General features: G+C 47.3%; 1 protein-coding gene across 2 annotated transcripts in view; it reads left to right on the top strand.

The window, feature by feature from the left end:
* Nucleotides 1–21,141, top strand: part of LOC139227587 (NT-3 growth factor receptor-like) — a 636,555-nt gene that overhangs the window by 141,475 nt on the left and 473,939 nt on the right. For both annotated transcript variants that reach the window (XM_070858451.1, XM_070858450.1), the window contains exon 3: nt 15,769–15,837. In XM_070858451.1, coding sequence (XP_070714552.1) covers nt 15,769–15,837 — 69 coding nt within the window. The remainder of the gene's footprint in view (nt 1–15,768; nt 15,838–21,141) is intronic.

Raw genomic sequence — 21,141 nt, 5'->3', positions numbered from 1 at the left:
TAGACTGAGTACTGTTTAATTCCAAGAGGTATAACCTTGGCTCTGCTTTAGTAAGGCCCAAAGTGACTAATATACAAAATGGCTGGCCTTTTATACTTGGGCTGCACACACGTGCGTGCAGCCCAATGGCCTCCAACAGTGACGCCATCTAGTGGCTAGTGATCCCAAAAGTACATACATGACCAATACCCCCCTCTGAGATATTAACACAGTCTTTTACAAATTGAGACGGTTCAGTGTTTTACGCTCCCAGGTTGACCGTCTCAGTTCAACTCGAGCCTTGGGTGAGTGTTCAGAGTCTGTTGTGACTGGTGGCTGGGTGGCCGACCTGGTGGGAGTAGCAATGGCCATGTCAGGGATTGAAAGTCCATTTTCATTGAACATGTCAGTGATTGAAAGTCCCGATTCACTGATGAACACTGAGTCCTCTGATGATTGGGGGTAGGTTGGTTGGTCGTCGATTGGCTCTTCCTCCGACTGTTCCGGTTCATCTGTGTGTCGCAGCTTTGTCTAATCCATATGTTTCCTGCATGTTTGCCCATTTTTGAGCTTGACAATAAATACTCTGTTGCCCTCCTTGGCCATGACAGTACCCGCGATCCACTTGGGACCCTGACCATAATTCAGAACATATACAGGATCATTTACAGAAATATCGCATGACACAGCTGCGCGATCGTGATACCCTTGCTGACTTTGTCTTCTATATTCAACATGATTATTCAAGTCAGGGTGTACAAGAGATAGCTTGGTCTTAAGACCTCTCTTCATCATTCGTTCAGCAGGTGAGACCCTGGTTAGCGTGTGTGGTCTTGTCCTGTAACTCAGCAGTATGCATGACAGGCGGGTCTGCAGTGACCCTTGGCTTATTCGCTTCATACTCTGCTTTATGATTTGGACAGCACATTCTGCTTGCCTATTGGCTGCAGGTTTGAACGGTGCTGACCTTACATGTTTGATACCATTGAGTTTCATGAACTCTTGAAACTCCTGACTGGTGAAGCACGATCCGTTGTCGCTAACAACGATGTCAGGCAGATCATGTGTCGTGAACATGACACTGAGATTCTCACTGGTAGCTGTGGATATGCTGGATGACATGATTATACACTCTATCCAATTCGAATATGCATCCACCACAACTAAAAACATTTTCCCCAGGAAGGGACCTGCAAAGTCTATGTGGATCCTGGACCATGGTTTGGACGGCCATGACCATAGACTCAATGGCGATTCCGCTGGTGATTTGCTGAGCTGCATGCAGGTGTTGCAGTGATGCACACATGATTCCAGCTCAGAGTCAATTCTCGGCCAACATACATGTGACCTAGCGATGGCTTTCATCATTACAATGCCGGGATGTGTGCTATGCAGTTTACGTATCAATTTCTCTCTCCCTTTCTTGGGCATAACAACACAATTGCCCCACAGTATACAATCCAACTGAATAGACAGTTTATCTTTGCGATGAATGTAAGGTTTGGTCTCCTCGCACATTTGCTTGGGTATGGCACACCAATCACCTTTGAGGATGCAACTCTTCACCACCGATAAAATCGGGTCCTGGCTGGTCCAGGTCTTAACTTGTTGAGCCATGACAGGGGTTCCTTCACTCTCAAAAGCATCCATAACTAACAATAGGTCCGCTGGTTGTGGCGTTTCCACCTCCAGTGTGGGCAACGGCAGACGGCTCAAAGCATCGGCACAATTCTCGGTGCCAGGTTTGTGGCAAATGACATAATCATAAGCGGATAATGTCAGCGCCCATCTCTGGATGCGGGATGAAGCATTGGTATTAATATCTTTGTTTTCAGAGAACAATGAAATGAGCGGCTTGTGATCTGTCTCCAGTTCAAACCGAAGACCAAACACGTACTGATGCATCTTTTTAACCCCATCCACACAGGTAGTGCTTCTTTTTCTACCATGCTGTAAGCTCTTTCCACTTTAGACATTTTTTGAAGCATACGCAATGGGTTGAAGTTTACCCGACTCATTAGCTTGTTGGAGTACGCAACCAATTCCATACGACGAAGCATCACAGGCCAATACTAAACGTTTACATGGGTCACAATGTACCAGCAGCTTGTTAGAGCAAAGCAGATTAGCTTTCTCAAAAGCTCTGTCTTGAGACGCACACCACACCCAGTTGTCGCTTTTCTTCGCAGCATGTGCAGTGGTTCTAATAAGGTGCTCAATTTAGGTCGGAAGTTACTGAAGTAGTTGAGTAGACCAAGGAACGAACGCAGCTCCGTCACATTCTGCAGCTTGAGTGCATTCTTGATGTCCTTGGTTTTCGCATCCATGGGCCTGATGCCGTCAGCAGCAATTTTCCTCCTCAGGAATTCAACCTCTGGTGCCATGAAGACACACTTCGAGCATTTCAATCTGAGTCCCACTTTATCCAGACGAAGTAGAACCTCTTCCAGGTTGTTCAGATGTTCCTCGGAGTCACGACCTGTGATCAGGATGTCATCTTGGAACACGACGGTTCTGGGAATGGACTTCAGTAGACTCTCCATGTTCCTCTGAAATATTGCTGCAGCCGAGCGAATTCCAAAAGGGTACCTGTGATAAATAAACAGTCCTTTATGTGTGTTAATGCAAGTAAGTCTCTTCGACATCTCGACCAGCTCCTGTGTCATGTAGGCCGACGTCAAGTCCAGTTTGGTGAACGACTTCCCCCTGGCTAGCGTTGCAAACAAGCCATCAGCCTTAGGTAACGGGTACTGATCCTGTTTCGAAACCCTGCTGATTGTAGCCTTGCAGTCTCCACAGATTCTGACTGTGCCATCACTTTTCTGCAAGGGAACAATGGGGCTGGCCCATTCATTAAACGCTGGAGTCTGTCCAATTCAATTTCGACCTTCTCCCTCATCATATACGGAACTGCCCGAGCTTTATGATGGACGGGTCTTGCATCTGAGTCCACATGGATCTGCACCTTGGCTCCTGTGAGGTTGCCGATGCCTGGTTCGAACAGCGAGGGGAACTTGCTCAGTACTTGGGCACATGTATCTTTCTCCAACGACAACGCCTTGATGTCGTTCCAATCGCATCTGATTTTTTTCAAGCCAGTTCCTGCTGAACAGCGTTGGGCCATTGCCTGGGACAATCCATAGCGGTAACTCGTGAATCGCACTGTCATACGACACTGTTGAGTTTTTTGGTGTACGTGCGTAACTTGGCATTGACTGGACTCAACCTGGGCCTCACAGCCTTAGTATCCCACAGCTTGTCGAATACCCTCTGGCTCATTATCGATTGACTCGCCCCAGTGTCCATTTCCATCGATACCGGTACCCCATTAAATTTCACGTTGATCATTATCGGTTTGCTCTTAGTTAGGAACGAGTACAGTCCATACACTTCCTCCTCTGGTATCTCGGATTACGTATCCAGATCCGCGCTAGTCTGACCATCATCCGCCACTTGGTGTGTCGCAACATGCTAGCTCATCTGCGGACACTTGCGCTGGAGATGCCCCACTCTCAGACAGCCTTTGCAACTATATTGCTTAAATCGGCACTGCTGGTGCCGGTGATTTCCCCCACAACACCAACACGGAGAAATCAGATGCATTCCCGCTGGCGGACTTTGGATAGCTACAGGTTTCGTGTACGCAGTCGGGTAGGCCCTGCCATGTGCCGCACTGTTGAACGCTGAATCAATCACACGTACAGTACTTGCCGAGTTTCGATTTTTCGCTGATATCTGCTTTAGACTTCTATCCGTCGTCATGCATGACTGAGCGATCATGATGGCCCTGTTCAAGTCGAATGTCTCCACTGCCAGTAGTTTACGCAGGATCACCTCGTGGTTGATGCAGATTACAAAGAAGTCCTGCAGCATGTCTACCAACACAGCCTCGAACTTACACGGTCCCGCTAGACGTCTCAGGTCGGCAACGAATTCCGCCGCATTCTGGCCCTCTGAGCGAACGTGCGTGTAAAATCTGTATCACGAGCTGATGATGCCTTTGTCTTGCTTAAGGTGGTCCTGTACCAGTGTACACAATTCTTCAAACATCTTCTCTGTTGGACTTACAGACAGGAGTAGATTCTTTATCAGACCATAAATTTGTGGACTGCAAACCGTGAGGAACACCACCCGGCACTGATCTGTGTCGCCGACCTCCTCCATTTTGTTGGCCACGAAGAACTGGCTCAAATGGCTCACAAAGTCTGCCCAATCTTCTCCTTCCACAAATCGCTCCAACAATCCAATTGTGCTCATTTTTGCATGTAAAGGTTCTTGTTGCCTCGTCACTAAATGTTGTGTATGCAACAGCTGTTAGACTGAGTACTATTTAACTCGACGAAGTATAACCTTGGCTCTGCTTTATTAAGGCCCAAAGTGACTAATGTACAAACTGGTTGGCCTGTTATACTTGGGCTGCACACCAGTGTGTGCAGCCCAATGGCCTCCAACAGTGACGCCATCTAGTGGCTAGTGATTCCAAAAGTACTTGACAGTGTCTCTCTCTCTATACATGTCTCTCTCTCTATCTCTGTCTCTGTATGCGTGTGTGTATCTGTATGTGTGTCTGTGTGTGTTAGTCTATGTGAGTGTGTGTGTACGTGTCTGTGTGTGCCTTTGTGTCCATGAGTGTGTGTTTCTGTGTGTCTCTGAGTGCATGTATGACTGTGTGTGTGTGTGAGTGTGAGTGTGCATCTTTCTGTTACTGTGCTCTAGCCTACTGCAATTCTCTGCCTGAATCACTTTGCTACCTTCGCCCTTTCTTCAAAAATCTCCTAAAAACCCATCTCTGCAACTGATTCTTCAGTCCCTCTTAATTCCTTCTCTTTCCTGCATGCTGACCACCACTGATCCCTAGTATATATCGATAAAACTTATTGTCTGTCTATGTACGTGTGCCTCTGCCTTTGTCTCTAGTATATCTGTCTCTAAATGAGTGTGGCCCTCCATCTCCATCAGTGTGTGTAGCTGTCTTTTCGTGTGTCATGTTTCGTGTGTGGGCATGTCTTCATGCATGTCTCTCTCTGTGTGCGTGTGTCCATCTGTCTATCCACATGCTGCCCCTATCAGGTTACGCCACATTGAGGTCGTGTCCAAATAAAGATCTCTGCACTTGAGGTCATCCAAAACTCGGCTGCCTGTGTCCTAACTCGCATCAAGTCCCGCTCACCCATCACCCCTGTGCTCGCTGGCCTACATTGGCTTCCTGTTAAGCAACGCCTCGATTTCAAAATTCCCATCCTTGTTTACAAATCCCTCCATGGCCTCGCGCCTCCCTATCTCTGTAATCTCCTCCAGCCCCACAACCCCCTGAGATGTCTGCGCTCCTCTAATTCTGCCCCCTTGAGTACTCCTGATTATAATCGCTCAACCATTGGTGGCCGGGCCTTCTGCTGCCTGGGCCCCAAGCTCTGGAACTCTCTCCCTAAACCTCTCCGCCTCTTTACTTCTCTTTCCTCCTTCAAGACGCTCCTTAAAACCGGCATCTTTGACCAAGCTTTTGGTCACCTGCCGTAATTTCTTTCCATCTGGCTCGGTGTCAATTTTTTTTTTGCGTTATAATACTCCTGCGAAGCGCCTTGGGACATTTTACTACGTTAAGGATGCTATATAAATATAAGGTGTTGTTGTTAACACAAAATCTTCACCAGGACATTTGCATTCAGCAGCAGTCTCTCTTGTCGAACTGATTGCTCAATCGGTGCAGGCTGATTATTCTGTTATGGCTGGTTTTATGCAGTGTATCTGTCCCCGGGACCTCACCTGAGACAAGCTGAACTCATTTCCCCTTGGCACCGTCCCCAGGTGTCAGAGTGAGGAGCGTTTCATCCTGTGAATGCGCTGGATCGCAGCCAAAATCCCCGAGGGCAGAAGGAGTCCTCCACAGAGAGCGCGTAGACTTTCACTGCATCTGTCTCGGTTGGACTGAAGCCCAGGTACTGCAGATAAAAGCACAGAGGGACTGTACCAGTCATCCTCATCACAGAGCGAGGAGACTCACATCCATCTGTCGGGGGAACTGAGCCAGATTGATAAATGGACAGTCTTGAGACGCAATGTCCCGCCTCTATCTGCTACTGACCTCTGCTTCCATTACTGTCACCGTGTGTTTGCTCAGTCAGTCACATTTCACACCTGTCTGGGACTCCAACATCAACTGAAACCATTTCGAAAATTAGCATTTAATCCACAGCTTTAATGAAGGGATTTAATCTGTACAGCCATGCAGTTTAGTTGTGTGGTACACTAAACATCACGCATTAGTGATGGCTTAATATCTGAAACTGTCAGGAATGTAGGAATTTAGGGAAACTTTAACCACAGATTCGAGGGATTGAAATTGCTGAGAGCTGCGCGGTGGGGGCCTTGTGTGCGCGCCCTTTGAGCTCTGTACTTGGGCATTACGAGGCAAGGGCATTGTACCGGTGCAGCAGTGGCGGGTGCTGTTCTGGCAGTGGAACAATACAGGACGCTGTTCTCCTTTCGAGGTCAGAACTCCTGGCAAGGGCTTCTTCTTGCTCATGTGTGAGGGCCAAGACCATTTGTGGCAGAGGCTCCAACCTCCACCGTTCCATCTGTGAGTCAGCATCATCGCAGTTCTGCACTCAGTAGCTAGTGGTGATTAAGGTTAACGCCCAGCGCAGGATTTGGATGTCTAGAACATTAAGGTGACTGGGGGCATGCAACATGTGATGAAGGCAAGATGGCCAATATGTAACTGATGAAACTCTGAGACTATGGACCACCGTCAGAAGGTGTTATCAGGAGGCTGAGCAAGAGAGCACGCGCTCACATATCCAGGGCCAGCCCACACTGCGATATGTGTGTGCACTGGGTCCGTGCAGCAGAGCTGGTCTCCAGTTAGTCTTGGTCAATCCTTGCCACTGGACCAAGGCCTAGCTCTGTCAAGCCCGTGTGGTGGCTGGTGTGCAACAGCCACCATACGTTAAAAAAATTCAAGCACAGGCATCTTCCACCCTTCAACATGTAGTTCGGGACCTGGAGTATTAGGTCCTTCATTGAAACACCTGTGAACTCATCCCTTTTTGGCGTGGAAGCAAGTCATCCTCGCTTCGAGGGACTGCCTATGAATGAATGACGATATCCAGGGCTTGATGCCCCCCCCATGATCGAGTGGGGCAAGCACTTGTATTTGAAGCTCCGCACCTCCAACTGGTGGAACCACCATTAAATGGGGCATGTTGTGTGCGTGCGGTATTGAGGAGGATGGTGGCAATGCACTCTCGCCTCTTGCGGCGAGTTATCTACTTACTGCGCCATTCGGAAATAATTGCTGGTCCCTGTTGCCCACATATCAAAGGCTCAAAACCATGGTTGTCAGTTGGTAACAATCAATTCGTGATTGAGTGATTATGATCCTTAGTGATAGTGGGGAGGGTGGGAGTGGATGACAAATGGATTCCATTGGAGGTTGTAGCTCCAATGGCATACCTGGGATTGAACTTTGCAACCAAGTAAACGGATTATAGTAGATTTGTTAATCCGATATCTGATCCAGGCTATTCTGTGGTTGGGGCAGTTGAGGGTTCTGTTCCTTGGGTGTACAATGGAGGGTGTTCTGTCATGGGACAGTAGTGTACGCTGTCCTGTGGGTGGGCAGTAGGAGGCACTGTTCTATGAGTGGGGGAGGAGAGGACACCATTCGGTGAGCGCACTGTGGGGTGGGGCAGTCGAGCCACTGTTCTGTGGGTGGGGGAGAGAGTCAATGTTCAGGACACAGTGCTGTGCTGTGTATGAAGAAAGAAAATAAACTTTCATTTGTATTGCACCTTTCATGACCTCAAGACATCCCGAAGCTCTTTACAGCCAATTAAGTACTTTTTAAAATGAAGTCACTGTTGTAATGGAGGAAACCCAGCAGCCAATTTGTGCACAGCAAGCTCCCGCAAACAGCGATGTGATAATGACCAGACCACCTGCTTTTGTGTAGGTTGAGGATACCGGGCACAACTCCCCTGCTCTTCCTTGAAATAGTGCCATGGGATCTTTTACATCCACCGAGAGGGCAGACAGTTTAACATCTAATCTGAAAGACGGCACCTCCGACAGTGCAGCACTCCCTCAGCATTGCACTGGAGTGTCAGTCGAGATTTTGTGCTCGGGTTCCTGGAGTGGTGCTTGAACCCACGACCTTCTGCCTCTGAGGCGAGGGTGCGGCCCACTGAGCCAGGGTTGCCACCATACGACGGGCAGGCCTGAGAGTGAGTGGTCGAGGGTACAATTCTGTGGGTGGGGCAGTAGAGGGTGCTGTTCTTTACATGGTCAGTAGAGGGTGCTGTTCTTTACTTGGTCAGTAGAGGGTGCTGTTCTTTACATGGTCAGTAGAGGGTGTTGCTGTGGCAATCGTAGGCTGCCTTCCCTTCGCCGTCTCCATGATCGGCTGGTGTGTGTGGAGAGTGGGAGCCCTGGAACTGGGGGCAGCCCAGGCTGGGATTTGAAATTGGGATGTGTTGGCTGGAGCAATTGGGAATACACAGGCTGCAATCTGCTAAGAGTGAAGGAGCAGTGCCAGCCACAGTGGCTCAGTGGGTAGCACCTCAGTGGGAAGGAGAAAGGGAGGAGGGCAGTAGGAGTATGTTTGAGTTTGTGTGTATGTATTGGCACATGCCGGTCTCCAGTCGTCTTGCATCCACTTGCCACTGGACCAAGACCTAGCTCCGTCAAGCCCATGTGGTGGCTTGGAGTGCCATGACCACCCCACTTTAAAAGAATTCACGCACTGGCATCTTCCACCTTTTAAAATGAGTTCATCAGTCACCTGAGTACTCATTGTTAGTGTGGAAGCAAGTCATCCTTGAACCCAAGGGACTGCCTCTGATGAGAAGGTGTTGATTTATGGAGGGACGGTAGTGATTGCTGCTTGTGGGTGGGGCAGTAGAGGGTGCTGTTAATAGAATTCCAAAATAAATTACAACACGGAAACGGGCTGTTCAGCTCCTCCAGTCCACGTTCGTGTTTATCCTCCACATGAACAGTCCCCTAATCCTATGTTCTACCCTGTCCCCAAATCCCTTTATCACCCTTTCATTCAACCCCTTATCTAACCAATTCTTAAAAGTTGACATGGCCTCTGCTCCAATCAGGAGCAATACAGTTCATTCCAATCTCAGAACCCTCTGTGTAAAAATATTTTTTTTCCCCTGCTCTCTGTCTTAAATCTCTTACATTTAATCTTCCATCTATGTTCGCTCATTCTAGACCTGTCAAACACTGGGAACAAACTGATTGTAAGTACTCTGTCCCATCGCTTCATAATATTAACGCCTCTATAAATCACACAGTAATCCCACAAAAGCTGCTCCAATTTTTCCAAGTCCTTCTTTGCATTTGCTTCTCCTCATGCCAGACAGCATCCTGGTGAATCAGAGCTTTATCCTCGCCATTGCTTCTGTACCCTGGTCAATCCATGCCGTATCCTCTCGATTCCTTCACCATCCTTCCTATAGTGTGAGTCCAAATATGTTCTGACTAAAGTTTTATATAGATTCACCATTGCATCTTGACATTTCTATTCTGTCTTTTGCCATAAACCAATAACCTTATCATAGAATCATAGAATAGTTACAGCACAGAAAGAGGCCATTCGGCCCGTCGAGCCTGTGCGGGCTTATCCACCTGAGGTGCTACTTTTAATGTCTTGTGAACCTGAGCCAATTATCCCACATCACCCAACCTTCCCCCATTCAAAGTATAATTATTAATTTTTTTTAACCAAAATGTACCACCTCACACCTACAGACATTGAATTCCATCTGTCACTTTATGCATCTTAACCGATATGCCTATGCAGCTTTCTTTGGTCCTCAGAATTATTTACTATGCCTCCCACTTTAGTATCAGCTGCAAATGTCGACGTCATGCCCTCTAACTCGATCCACAAATCATCAATGAACACATCGAACAGAAGTGGTGCCAGAACAATGTGACACTGCTAGCCACTCCCAACCACTCTAAGCAATTGCCCTCGTACCCTACACTCTGTGGGCCCGAACTTGGTGAAAGCCAGGTGCCACCCAAAGAACCGCCGAGAGACCGGGCGGTACTTTGCCAGAAAGATTTCTCTACGATCTGCAAAGACCGCCTGGCAGCAAAATCCCGACTTACGGCGTGAATCTGGGCAGCAGCGGCCGGGAACTCCCAATCTCGGCGGCAAATGCGATCCTCGTCAAAGTGCTGCTGAGGATTGAGTCGAGCCCAGGGAGAGGGGAACATACAAGAATAAAAATTAACATGCAAAAAAACCCCAACTTGAACACCTTCAGGGGATCCCAACCCCTGAATCGCTGAAAAAGAAATAAATAGCAGAAGTTTACGGACCTTTTTTTTTTGTTGCAGGTCTTCATACTTACCGTTGGGGTTAGACCTGCCTTCACACAGCTGCCGCTGAACTCCAATCTGTCATCTTGACGGGCAGGAGGTCACTTGCACGCTGGCGGCCGTCAGCGGGCGGTTCCCAGCGGTCCTCCCCACCCGCCGGCAGGAGTCCTTCCCGAAAACGGCACCGAGGGGAGACTGTCCAGAAAACTCGCCAGCAGTCGGGTTCCCAGCGCTCCTCCCCTCCCGCCACCAAGTTCGGGCCCTATATCCTCTAAATCTAGGCTGACACTCCAGTGCAGTGCTGAGGGGGTGCTGCACTGTCGGAGGTGCCGTCTTTCGGATAAGACGTTAAACCGAGGCCCCGTCTGCCCTCTCAGGTGGACATAAAAGGATACCATGGCACTATTTTGAAGAAGAGCAGGGGAGTTATCCCCGGTGTCCTGGCCAATATTTATCCCTCAAATCAACATAACAAAAGCAGATTATCTGCTCGTTATCACATTGCTGTTTGTGGGAGCTTGCTGTGCGCAAGTTGGCTGCCATTGTTTTACAACATTGACTACACTCCAAAAGTACTTTATTGGCTGTGAACCACTTTGAGACATCTGGTGGTCGTGAAAGGCACTATATAAATGCAAGTTTTTCTTTCTTTCATTCTCCCTTCTAACCAGATTTCAATTCAAATTTGCTGCTCTCCCCTAATTCCGTAGCCCTTAAATCTTCTCCAACAGACTTGTGTGTGGCACCTTGTCAAAATCTTTCTGAAAGTCCATGTACACCACATCCGCTGCATGTCCCCCATCCATCACTGCAAAGAACTCTATCCGGCCTCTAATTATTTTTCTTCATCTAGATTATTTAATAATTTCACCTTTAATTGAAGGTTCTGAACTTTTCCCGAATACAAATGTTAAACTAATTGGCTTGTAATTACTTGGGATGGCTTTGTACTTTTTGAAAATGGTCTCTCTGCAGTCCTCCAACACATGCCCACTCTCAATAGACCCCAGAAATATAATGTCTGGGGTCTCCGATCTTTCTTCCCACATTTACCTCAGGATTTGTTGGGATATACCCTATCAGGTCCAAGCACTTAACTAACTTTTCGAATACAGGTTGAACTTCCCTTATCCGGAACCCTCGGGACCTGGCCTGTTCTGGATAAGGGATTTTTCCGGACGAGGGGTGGTCTCGTTAAACAGGTACTGAGCAAGGGAATATCGGGGCTGGCTGGCTTGGGGCTGGGAGTGCGGCAGAGAGATCATTTGGGGGGCGGTGGATCGCGGGGTCAGGCCAGTGATTGTGGGAGTCGGCAGCGAGGAAGGACTTCAATTTGTTCGTGTCGGAGTTCTGCGCATGTACCACCAAGTGGTCGGCAATGACTCTGGACGAGGGGTGGTTCCGAATAAGGGAGTTCTGGATAAGGGAGATTCAACCTGTACTTCTACTATCTATCATTCTAGTCTTAACCATTTTGAGATTTACCTCTTCCCCAATATCCTTATATCTGTAAACTAAGTGCTGGTTAAGTATTCCTGCCAAATTCCATTTATCCTCTGCGAACTCACGATCCTCTATTCCACCTCACATTTAACAACTCTTTTTGCTGTCATATTTGTGGAAAACTTTACTGTCCTTTTTGAGATTCTCTCCTCGTACTCCCTCTTTGCTTTCCTTATCTCTAAATCACTTTCCGCATATTCTTGTATTCTCTGTTTTTATTCATTTTTATCTTATCCATACACCATGTATGACCATTTCTTCCATTTTAGTCAGTTTCGAACCTCATTATTTATCCACAGCATCCTGAGGTTTGAATTAGCCTCTTTTTTAAGGTGTATACTTATTCCACAACTTTGCAGCCTCTTTGTCGATCTATACTCCTTGTGTCAATTTCTCTCTCCGACTCCCCTCAGCTGGCTCACCACTCAACGCTCAAGGCTACGATATTCTAATCTGTTGATTTTGAACTAACTTTTGCCCTTTGCCTTCGACCTTAAACCTTATAATATTATGATCATTACACCCGCATTTAACTTGTCTATATAGAAAGAAAGAAAGACTTGCATTTATGTAGCACCTTTCATGACCACCGGATGTCTCAAGGAACTTTGCAGCAAATGAAGTACTTTTGGAATGTAGTCACTGTTGTAATGTAGGAAACGTGGCAGCCAATTTGCACACAGCAAGCTCCCACAAACAGCAATGTGATAATAACCCAATAATCTGTTTTTAGTGATGTTGTTTGAGGGGGAAATATTGGCCAGGACACCGGGGATAACTCCCTTGGTCTTCTTCGAAATAGTGCCATGGGATCTTTTACGTCCACCTGAGGGAGCAGTTGGGGCCTCGGTTTAATGTCTCATCTGAAAGACGGCATCTCCGACAGTGCAGCACTCCTTCAGCACTGCACTGGAGTGTGGGCCTATATTTATGTGCTCAAGTCCCTGGAGTGGGACTTGAACCCACAACCTTCTGACTCAGGCGAGTGTACTACCCACTGAGCCAAGGCTGACACTATATGATCTATTTCGCTCCTCATAACGGGATCTAGCAACATGTCTCCCCTTTTCGGTGCCAGAATATACTGCCCGTTGAAGGAATTCAGTTAGGAATTTTAGAAATTCCATTTGCCTTTCTTGGTTTACTCATTCCCTGTTCCAATCAGTGAATGGCTAATTAACATCTCCTCAAACAATAATTCTGTTATTCCTACTCATCTTCCTGATCTGTCTTCACATTTCCATTTCCATTTCACTTCCACAATTAGGGGTCTGTATTACCTCCACTAATGTAACAATCCATTTTTTATTTCTGGTCTCTAACCATATTATATTCCGTGCTTCATCAAAATTGCCTGCTCCCTCTTCGCTTACCTATTCTGTCCTGCCTAAAAATATTATAACCTGACAAGTATATTTGGTTCTGTGGGTGTGCAGCAGAGGAGCTCTGTTCTGTTGACGGGGCAGTTGAGGGCTCCATTTGTGGGTGGAGTAGAGGATGCTGTTCTTTAGATGTACAGTAGAGGGTGCTGTGCCTGGGTGGAGCAGATGAGGGTGCTGTTCTGCTGCTGTACAGTAGAGGGCGGTGTCTTGAGGTGGAGTAATAGAGGGCACTGTTCTGTAAATTTACGCTAGAGAGTGCTGTTCCATTGGGTGCACAGTAGAGGGCGGTGTCTTGAGGTGGGGCAAGAGAGAGCACTTTCTGTGCATGTATAATAGGGGATGCTGTTCTCTGATCATCATCATAGGCAATCCCTCGGAATCGAGGAAGACTTGCTTCCACTCTAAGAATGAGTCCTTAGGTGGCTGTACAGTCCAATACAAGAGCCACAGTCCCTGTCACAGGTGGGACAGATAGTCTTTGAGGGAAAGGGTGAGCGGGACAGGTTTGTCGCATGCTCTTTCCGCTGCCTGCGCTTGATTTCTGCATGCTCTCGCCGATGAGACTCGAGGTGCACAGTAGAGGGCAGTGTCTTGCGGTGAATTTACAGTAGCGGATGCTGTTCTGTGGTAAACAAAGAGAATTTTAATTCCGTTTGAATAAAAATCTTTGTCAGTAATGATTGAGGTGCAGATGGCGGCTGAATGTCTGGTGGTTTCTATGGGAGGGCACTGCCGGGATGAACAATTCTCGCTGGAGATACTGGGAACATCGGCCACGTGTGCAGTACATGTGACCTGACCATCAGCGTAACACTAGAAACAACTGAATATAAAAAACAGAAGCCAGTTGCTTCTGAGGAGATGTGAGCTGAGCCTTGAAGCACCTCCCTCTGCTTGAGCCTCAATTGCTGTTTCAATCGGCTCTGATGTGAAGTGATGTTTCCCAAACACTTTATCATGAAGTGCAGATCAGCTTAAAGTACTAAAGGAACTGAGCACCTCCTGCGCAGTCTGTGCAAACATAATACAACCAGGTCTTGGCTTGTCCAGAAAACATGGGAAATACTTAACAGACCTGTCAGTGTCAAAGAAAAAAGAAAGACTTGTATTTATATTGTGCCTTTCACGACCACCGGATGTATCAAAGTGCTTTGCAGCCAATGAAGTACTTTTGAAGCCTGGCCGCTGTTGTAATGTAGGAAATGCGTCAGAAGAGGAAAGCTGGAAGTTCAGAGTAGGGAGCCTTCCACTCGATTTGATCAATTCTGACTTGAAAAGTGATCCCCTCGGTATCTATCAGATGTTAACTGTGCTGCTACGTACTCGCTGAACTTCCCACTGTGGCACTGCAGTGTGGAGTTCTAAAAATACACAGGCAAGTCGAACTGCCAGTGGAGTGGCACTGCGCTCCCTCACTGACTGTGGCCAGAAGGGGCAGGGGAAGGGCTGTTGACCGACATGAAATAATTCCATGGAGGTGGAGTTCTTTGCTGCGGAGCTTGCTGCTTGCCCGTATCAGTGCGCTGGGACATCGAGCTGTCCACCCCACCAATAAACCCTAACTGCCCAATTTCCCTGTGCGTGCTGCTCAATCCTCTCAGCTCAGCCCCCGGGTGACGGGAGAGCTTCAGCCATCTGCGTTTCACCGAGTGGAAAAAAAAGACTTGCATCTATATAGCACCTTTCACGACCTCAGGAAGTCCCAAAGCACTCTACAGGCAGTGAAATACTTCTAAAGTGTAGTCACTGTTGTAATGTAGGAAACGCAGCAGCCAACTTGTGCACAGCAAGCTCCCACAAACAGCAATGTGATAGTGACCAGATAATCTGTTTTTGTTATGTTGATTGAGGGATAAATATTTGGCCCCGGGACACCGGGGATAACTCCCCTGCTCTTCTTCAAAATAGTGCCATGGGATCTTTTATGTCCACCTGAGAGAGCAGACGGGGCCTCAGTTTAACGTCTCATCCGAGAGATGGCACCTCCGACAGTGAAGCACTCCCTCAGCACTGCGCTGGAGTGTCAGCCTAGATGTACGTGCTCATGTCTCTGGAGTGGGAAAGGCAGCTGACTTTCATATTGAATATTTGATGACTTCAATCACCGAGTGGCTTCCTCTTTGATTCCCAGATATTTATTGTGACACTTCAACCAGGGAGTGCACTTAATCTTCTGAACGGGGTGCCTCGCTCCTGCTCAGCCCCTTCACTTCCAATACCCTCCTGGCTCTGCATTCTCTCTGATTTATAAAAACAGAATGAACTACAAGAAACAAACGCAAATACTGAGTAACCTCTGTAACAGCTGCCATTTGGGAGATGAGGGGGGGTGGCGGGGTAACACTTCTGGTTATATTTTCACTCTCCTGGTGGGGCAGGAGGCCCTCACTGAGGTTGAATGCAGTGAGCCACCATTCACTGGTCCACATATTAATATAACGAATGGGCACGTGCGTTTGTTCAGTAGTTACCACCTCACGTAGCTCTGGATACAGCGAGGTTTCTGATGTCAGACCCACAAACGCAAGCAATTAACAATGTCTTTCCTTTCCTCTTGAATTTGCAGTAACCTCTCGGGTAATCGTCTCATCGGCCTGTCCTGGCAGCCCTTCAGGACACTGCGACTCTCCCAGCTGTAAGTACAACGCGTGTGGATGTTGTAAGTGTTCCAAGCTCGGCTGCAAGTTCTGTTTCCCTCTTCCTAATACTGAGGTGAAGCCTTCAGGTGCATTGGCTGCTCCATTGCCCAATCCAGTGATCCGCATCTCCTCAACCCACTCCTACTGATTGCTCCAGTGCTGAAGCATTCCAGTAAATCAGTGTTTAACTGCATGATGTACACGAATCGCTGAAAGTTAACATGCAGGCACAGCAAGCAATTAAGAAAGCCAATGGTATGTTGGCTTTTATTACAAGAGGATTTGAGCATAAGAGTAAAGACGTCTTACTGCAATTATGTCGGGTCCTAGTGAGACCGTACCTGGAGCATTGTGTACAGTTTTGGTCTCCTTATCTAAGGAATGATATACTTGCCATAGAGAGAGTGCAACAAAGGTTCACCAGACTGATTCCTGATTTTGGAGGTTTGTCCTATTGCCAACATGAACCCCTGGCATAAGACCGGGTCACGGAATATCCAGTTCCAGCTCTATTCTCCAGCCCTTCTGCTGCAGTCCCACTAGAATCATGGAGTGGACCAGAAGAGCCAAGGAACTGTGGCCACTCTGCTCCTTACAAGGTTTCCTCTGCCTCTCTCCTCTCATTCTGTACTTCCCTCTGCCTCTCTTTATGCTTTTTCTTTCTCCCACTCTGACCCTGTCCCTCTCCTTAATCCTTTCTGCTCTTTCTCTGTCTCTCTCCCTTCCTCCCTTATCTCTCTCTCTCTTCTTTTTCTATTTCTCTCCTTTCTTTTCCTGTCTGTGTCCCCTCTTTCCTCTCTTTGGGTTCAATTTTGTCCAAGCCCGCTTTTTGGCATAGTGCCAGAGTTATGCCCATTTTTCTAGGCCAGACATGCGCCGGAAATATTTTGCCAAACTTTCCTCGATGTATAGTTCAAATTTTGCGCCGTGCAGCGTGTCCAGTCGCCTGGGGGTGGGTGGAGCCTGCTGCCTGCGCCGAAAAAACCGATGCCGCACCTTCTGCGCATGCGCGGGAAAAAAAGTGACATTTTTGACGTTATTGCAATGGATGCGCATGCGCAGTACAGCTCCAGGATGGCAATCGGCCATTTTTAAAGAGCCAGTTGTGTGTGTTACAAGTGCTGTGTGAGAGCATTGGAAAAATCGCAGCTGCAGCAATACAAGATGCAACGCCCCAACTCATTGCAGTCTTGTGACTTCTTCCCCCACCCCCCGTTCCCCCCCCCCCCCAAACTCATTGCAGTCTTGTGCCTAGAGCAGTAGCCTTCTGATCACCAACTCCCTCCCCGGGCTCAGTGCAGAAGCCTTCCGATCACCACCTCTGCCCCCCCACCCTCCCCCCATTCCTGGGCTTGTTTTCCTGTCAAGCCCCGAGCTCCTGTGTCCAGGCACGGGGCTGATTCTGATGGCCAACGCTACCATCCTCCAGCCCTGCTTAAAGACGTTCGGGTGGTGATGTGTAAGTAATTAATTAAACAAAATGAAAACTTCAGAAATCCAATAAACTTCCATGTACTCCGTTGAAAGGTTTAAAAAAAATGTTGGACTTTAGTATGGATATTTCAAATGTTAGAGACTCCCTCCAAAAACTTTGATGAGAAACAATGGCATCTTTCAGCGACGATTTCTCAATGTGCGCTGCATTCTGTTAACTCACCAGAAGGTTTTTCGGGAGTGGCCAGATACACCGATCTAGGATTAAAAATTTGGGGGTAGACTGCGAAAAATGCTGAAAACTGGTGCAGACATGGGGAAACGCCCCGTCGAGAAAACCTAACTTCAAAAAATCGTAACTAAACCAGTTACGTCGGCGCAGACTCCGGGGGGAACTTTGAATTAAATAATTACGCTAGAAAAAAGACGCAAATGACCCGGGAAAATTGAGCCCTTTGTCTTTGACTCTGCTTTTGCCTGCCTCTCTTTCCCTGTCTGCTTGTCCCCTCTCTATCTCCTCTGACATTCCCGGTCCCTCCTCTTTATCCAGGTCCCTCTCCCCGTCCCATTCGATTGATTCACTTTCCATTGCAGCTGCTCCAGCCGTTGATTTTTATACGAAGCAACTTACTTGGGCACAGCTGATATCTTTGTTCCCGATTGTTCAGCCAACATCTGCTTCCTCTGGTCGGCTGCTGTGAAAATGCCACCCTGCATACGCATCGTTGGTGCAGCATGGTGCCCATTCATTTAAAGGGGTACAACAGCAGTGAGCAGTGAGTGAGCCAGAAACACTCTGATTCCAATAACTCAGTCTCTCTCTGTTCATTTTGGTCATAAAAAAAAATAAAAAAATAAAAATAAAAAATAAAAATAAAAAAAATTAAAAACATATACCAGATGTTCCTCAAGTAGATTAGTTCTGGTTTCTTGCAGCACACTTCCCCTGGACCCGGGAGGTTACCCAATCTGGGCCTCCTGGCATCAGTGGCCGAAATCCTGGACCCCAGTGGGTGTGTGGCCAATGCCCTCTACTCCCGGACTCCAGTGGGCTTGCCGTCCAGTACCCTCTACTCCTGGCTCCTGGTTGTTAATCAGCCCACAGCCGTTGTCTTTAGAACCCAGGTAGTAATTGGGTTGCCGATGAAGTTACAATCCTGGTGCAGCCAGACCCGCGCATGGTGCAGACTCTCCTGTATGTATCGCATGACTGATAACTCTGCACCTTTAACGCCAACATATCTCAGACACAGTCTGCATGAAATTCTAGTGTATGTGTTTTCATCGTTGCTGCCACCACACAAGTTAGTAGAGTGATGAACACCAAAGGACAACACGATGTGGACTCAGCCTACAGTTTCCTCCCCGTACAAACCCCTCACCACGGAGTCACTGATCTCGGGGCCTGGTTCAGGGGCCCAGGTTCAGGGGCCTGGTTCGGGGGGCTCAGGATCAGGGGGCTCAGGGTCAGGGGGCTCAGGGTCAGGGGGCTCAGGGTCAGGGGGCTCGGGATCAGGGGGCTCAGGGTCAGGGGGCCAGGTTGAGAGGCTGTAGGGGAAGAATCAGTGTGGTGGTCAGATCAACACTGGTGAAGGTGTGAGAGAACTTTGCTTGTCTCATCCCCTTGGCTGTCCTTGGAGTGAGATTCAAGGAGATGGATGAAAAGTAGACAAAGTGAGGCTTGAATGCTGAAAATAAAGTACCCCTAAATAGGCTGATGAACAAGGTCAGAGAATGCAGAGTCAGGGGACAAGTAGCAGAATGGATAGCTAGCTGGCTTCAAGACAGAAAGCAGAGAATATGGATAAACGGTAGCTATTCACAGTGGCAGAAGGTGGGGAGAGGTGTTCCACCAGGATCAGTGCTGGGACCACTGTTGTTCACAATTTATAACGATTTAGAATTTGGAATCAAAAACACAATTTCTAAATTTGCGGATGACACCAAATTGGGGTGGGGGATGGGAGCTGGAGGGGATAGTCAATACTGAGGAGGACTACAACAAAGTACAGGAGGATATTAATAAACTTGCAGAATGGGCATATAATTGGCAAATGAAGTTCAACACAGATGAAGGTGAGGTATTATATTTCTGCAGGCAGAATAGGGAGGTCACTTATTACTTGGAGGGTTCGAGTCTAGGTGGGGGAGAGGAACAAAGGGATCTCGGAGTATAAATACACAAATCACTAAAAGTTGCGACATAGGCCATAAAAAAAGCAAACCAAGCACTCGGGTTTATTTCTAGAGGTATAAAATTGAAAAGCAGCGAAGTTATGCCAAACCTGTATCGAACCTTGGTTAGACCACACTTGGAATACTGCGTACAGTTCTGGTCACCATATTATAAAAAGGATATAGAGGCATTGGAGAAAGTGCAGAGAAGATTTACAAGGATGATACCAGAAATGCGAGCGTATACATATCAGGAAAGGATGAACAGGGTGGGTCTCTTTTCTCTGGAAAAACCAAGGCTCAGGGGTGACCTAATAGTGAATGAACTGGTAATGTGTAGTGTGATTGTTAAACCTTTGCTAATAAACCAACTAGTTCTTAATAGCAATGTGTTGCTATGAATTCTTAAGCAAAGAACCCATGAAGCAAATACATTACACTAATAGAGGTCATTAAAGTTATGAAAGGTTTTGATAGAGTGGATACAGAGAGAATGTTTCCACTTGTGGGGAAGAGCAGAACTGGAGGCCATCAATATAAAATAAAGCCTGTAGGTACCAAGTAATCCAACAGAGAATTCAGAAGAAAATGTGGAACTCACTACCACAGGGAGTGGTTGAAGCGAATGGTATCGATGCATTTAAGGGGAGGCTAGACAAGCATATGAGGGAGAAAGGAATAGAGGGTTATAAGAACATAAGAAATAGGCGCAGGAGTAGGCCATATGGCCGCTCGAGCCTGCTCCACCTTTTAATACGATCATGGCTGATCCAATCATGGACTCAGCTCCACTTCCCTGCCCACTGTCTATCTCTGTCTTAAATTTATTCAATGTCCCAGCTTCCACAGCTCTCTGAGGCAGCGAATTCCAGAGATTTATAACCCTCTGAGAGAAGAAATTCCTCCTCATCTCAGTTTTAAATGGACGGCCCCTTATTCTAAGATTATGCCCCCTAGTTCTAGTCTCCCTTATCAGTGGAAACATGCTCTCTGCATCCACCTTGTCAAGCCCCCTCATAATTTTATACGTTTCGATAAGATCACCTCTCATTCTTCTGAATTCCAATGAATAGAGGCCCAACCTACTCAACCTTTCCTCATAAATCAACCCCCTCATTTCCGGAATCAACCTAGTGAACCTTCTCTGAACTGCCTCCAAAACAAGTATATCCTTTTTTAAATATGGAAACCAAAACTGCACACAGTATTCCAAATGTGGCCTCACCACTACCCTGTATAGCTGTAGCAACACTTCCCTGCTTTTATATTCCATCCCCTTTGCAATAAAGGTCAAGATTCTATTGGCCTTCCTGATCATTTGCTGCATACTATCCTTTTGTGTTTCGTGCACAAGTACCCCCAGGTCCCGCTGTACTGCGGCACTTTGCAATCGTTCTCCATTTAAATAATAACTTGCTCTTTGATTCTTTACTGCCAAAGTGCATGACCTCACACTTTCCAACATTATACTCCATTTGCCAAATTTTTGCCCACTCACTTAGCCTGCCTATGTCCTTTTGCAGATTTTTTGTGTTCTCCTCACACATTGCTTTTCCTTCCATCTTTGTATCGTCAGCAAACTTGGCTATGTTACACTCGGTCCTTTCTTCCAAGTCGCTAATATAGATTGTAAATAGTTGGAGTCCCAGCACTGATCCCTGCGACACCACACTAGTTACTGATTGCCAACC

The sequence above is a fragment of the Pristiophorus japonicus genome, chromosome 17 (assembly GCF_044704955.1).
Source record: "Pristiophorus japonicus isolate sPriJap1 chromosome 17, sPriJap1.hap1, whole genome shotgun sequence".
Taxonomy (NCBI): domain Eukaryota; kingdom Metazoa; phylum Chordata; class Chondrichthyes; family Pristiophoridae; genus Pristiophorus; species Pristiophorus japonicus.
The sequence above is the reverse complement of the archived record's forward strand: the minus strand, read 5'-3'. Positions and strand labels throughout refer to the sequence as shown.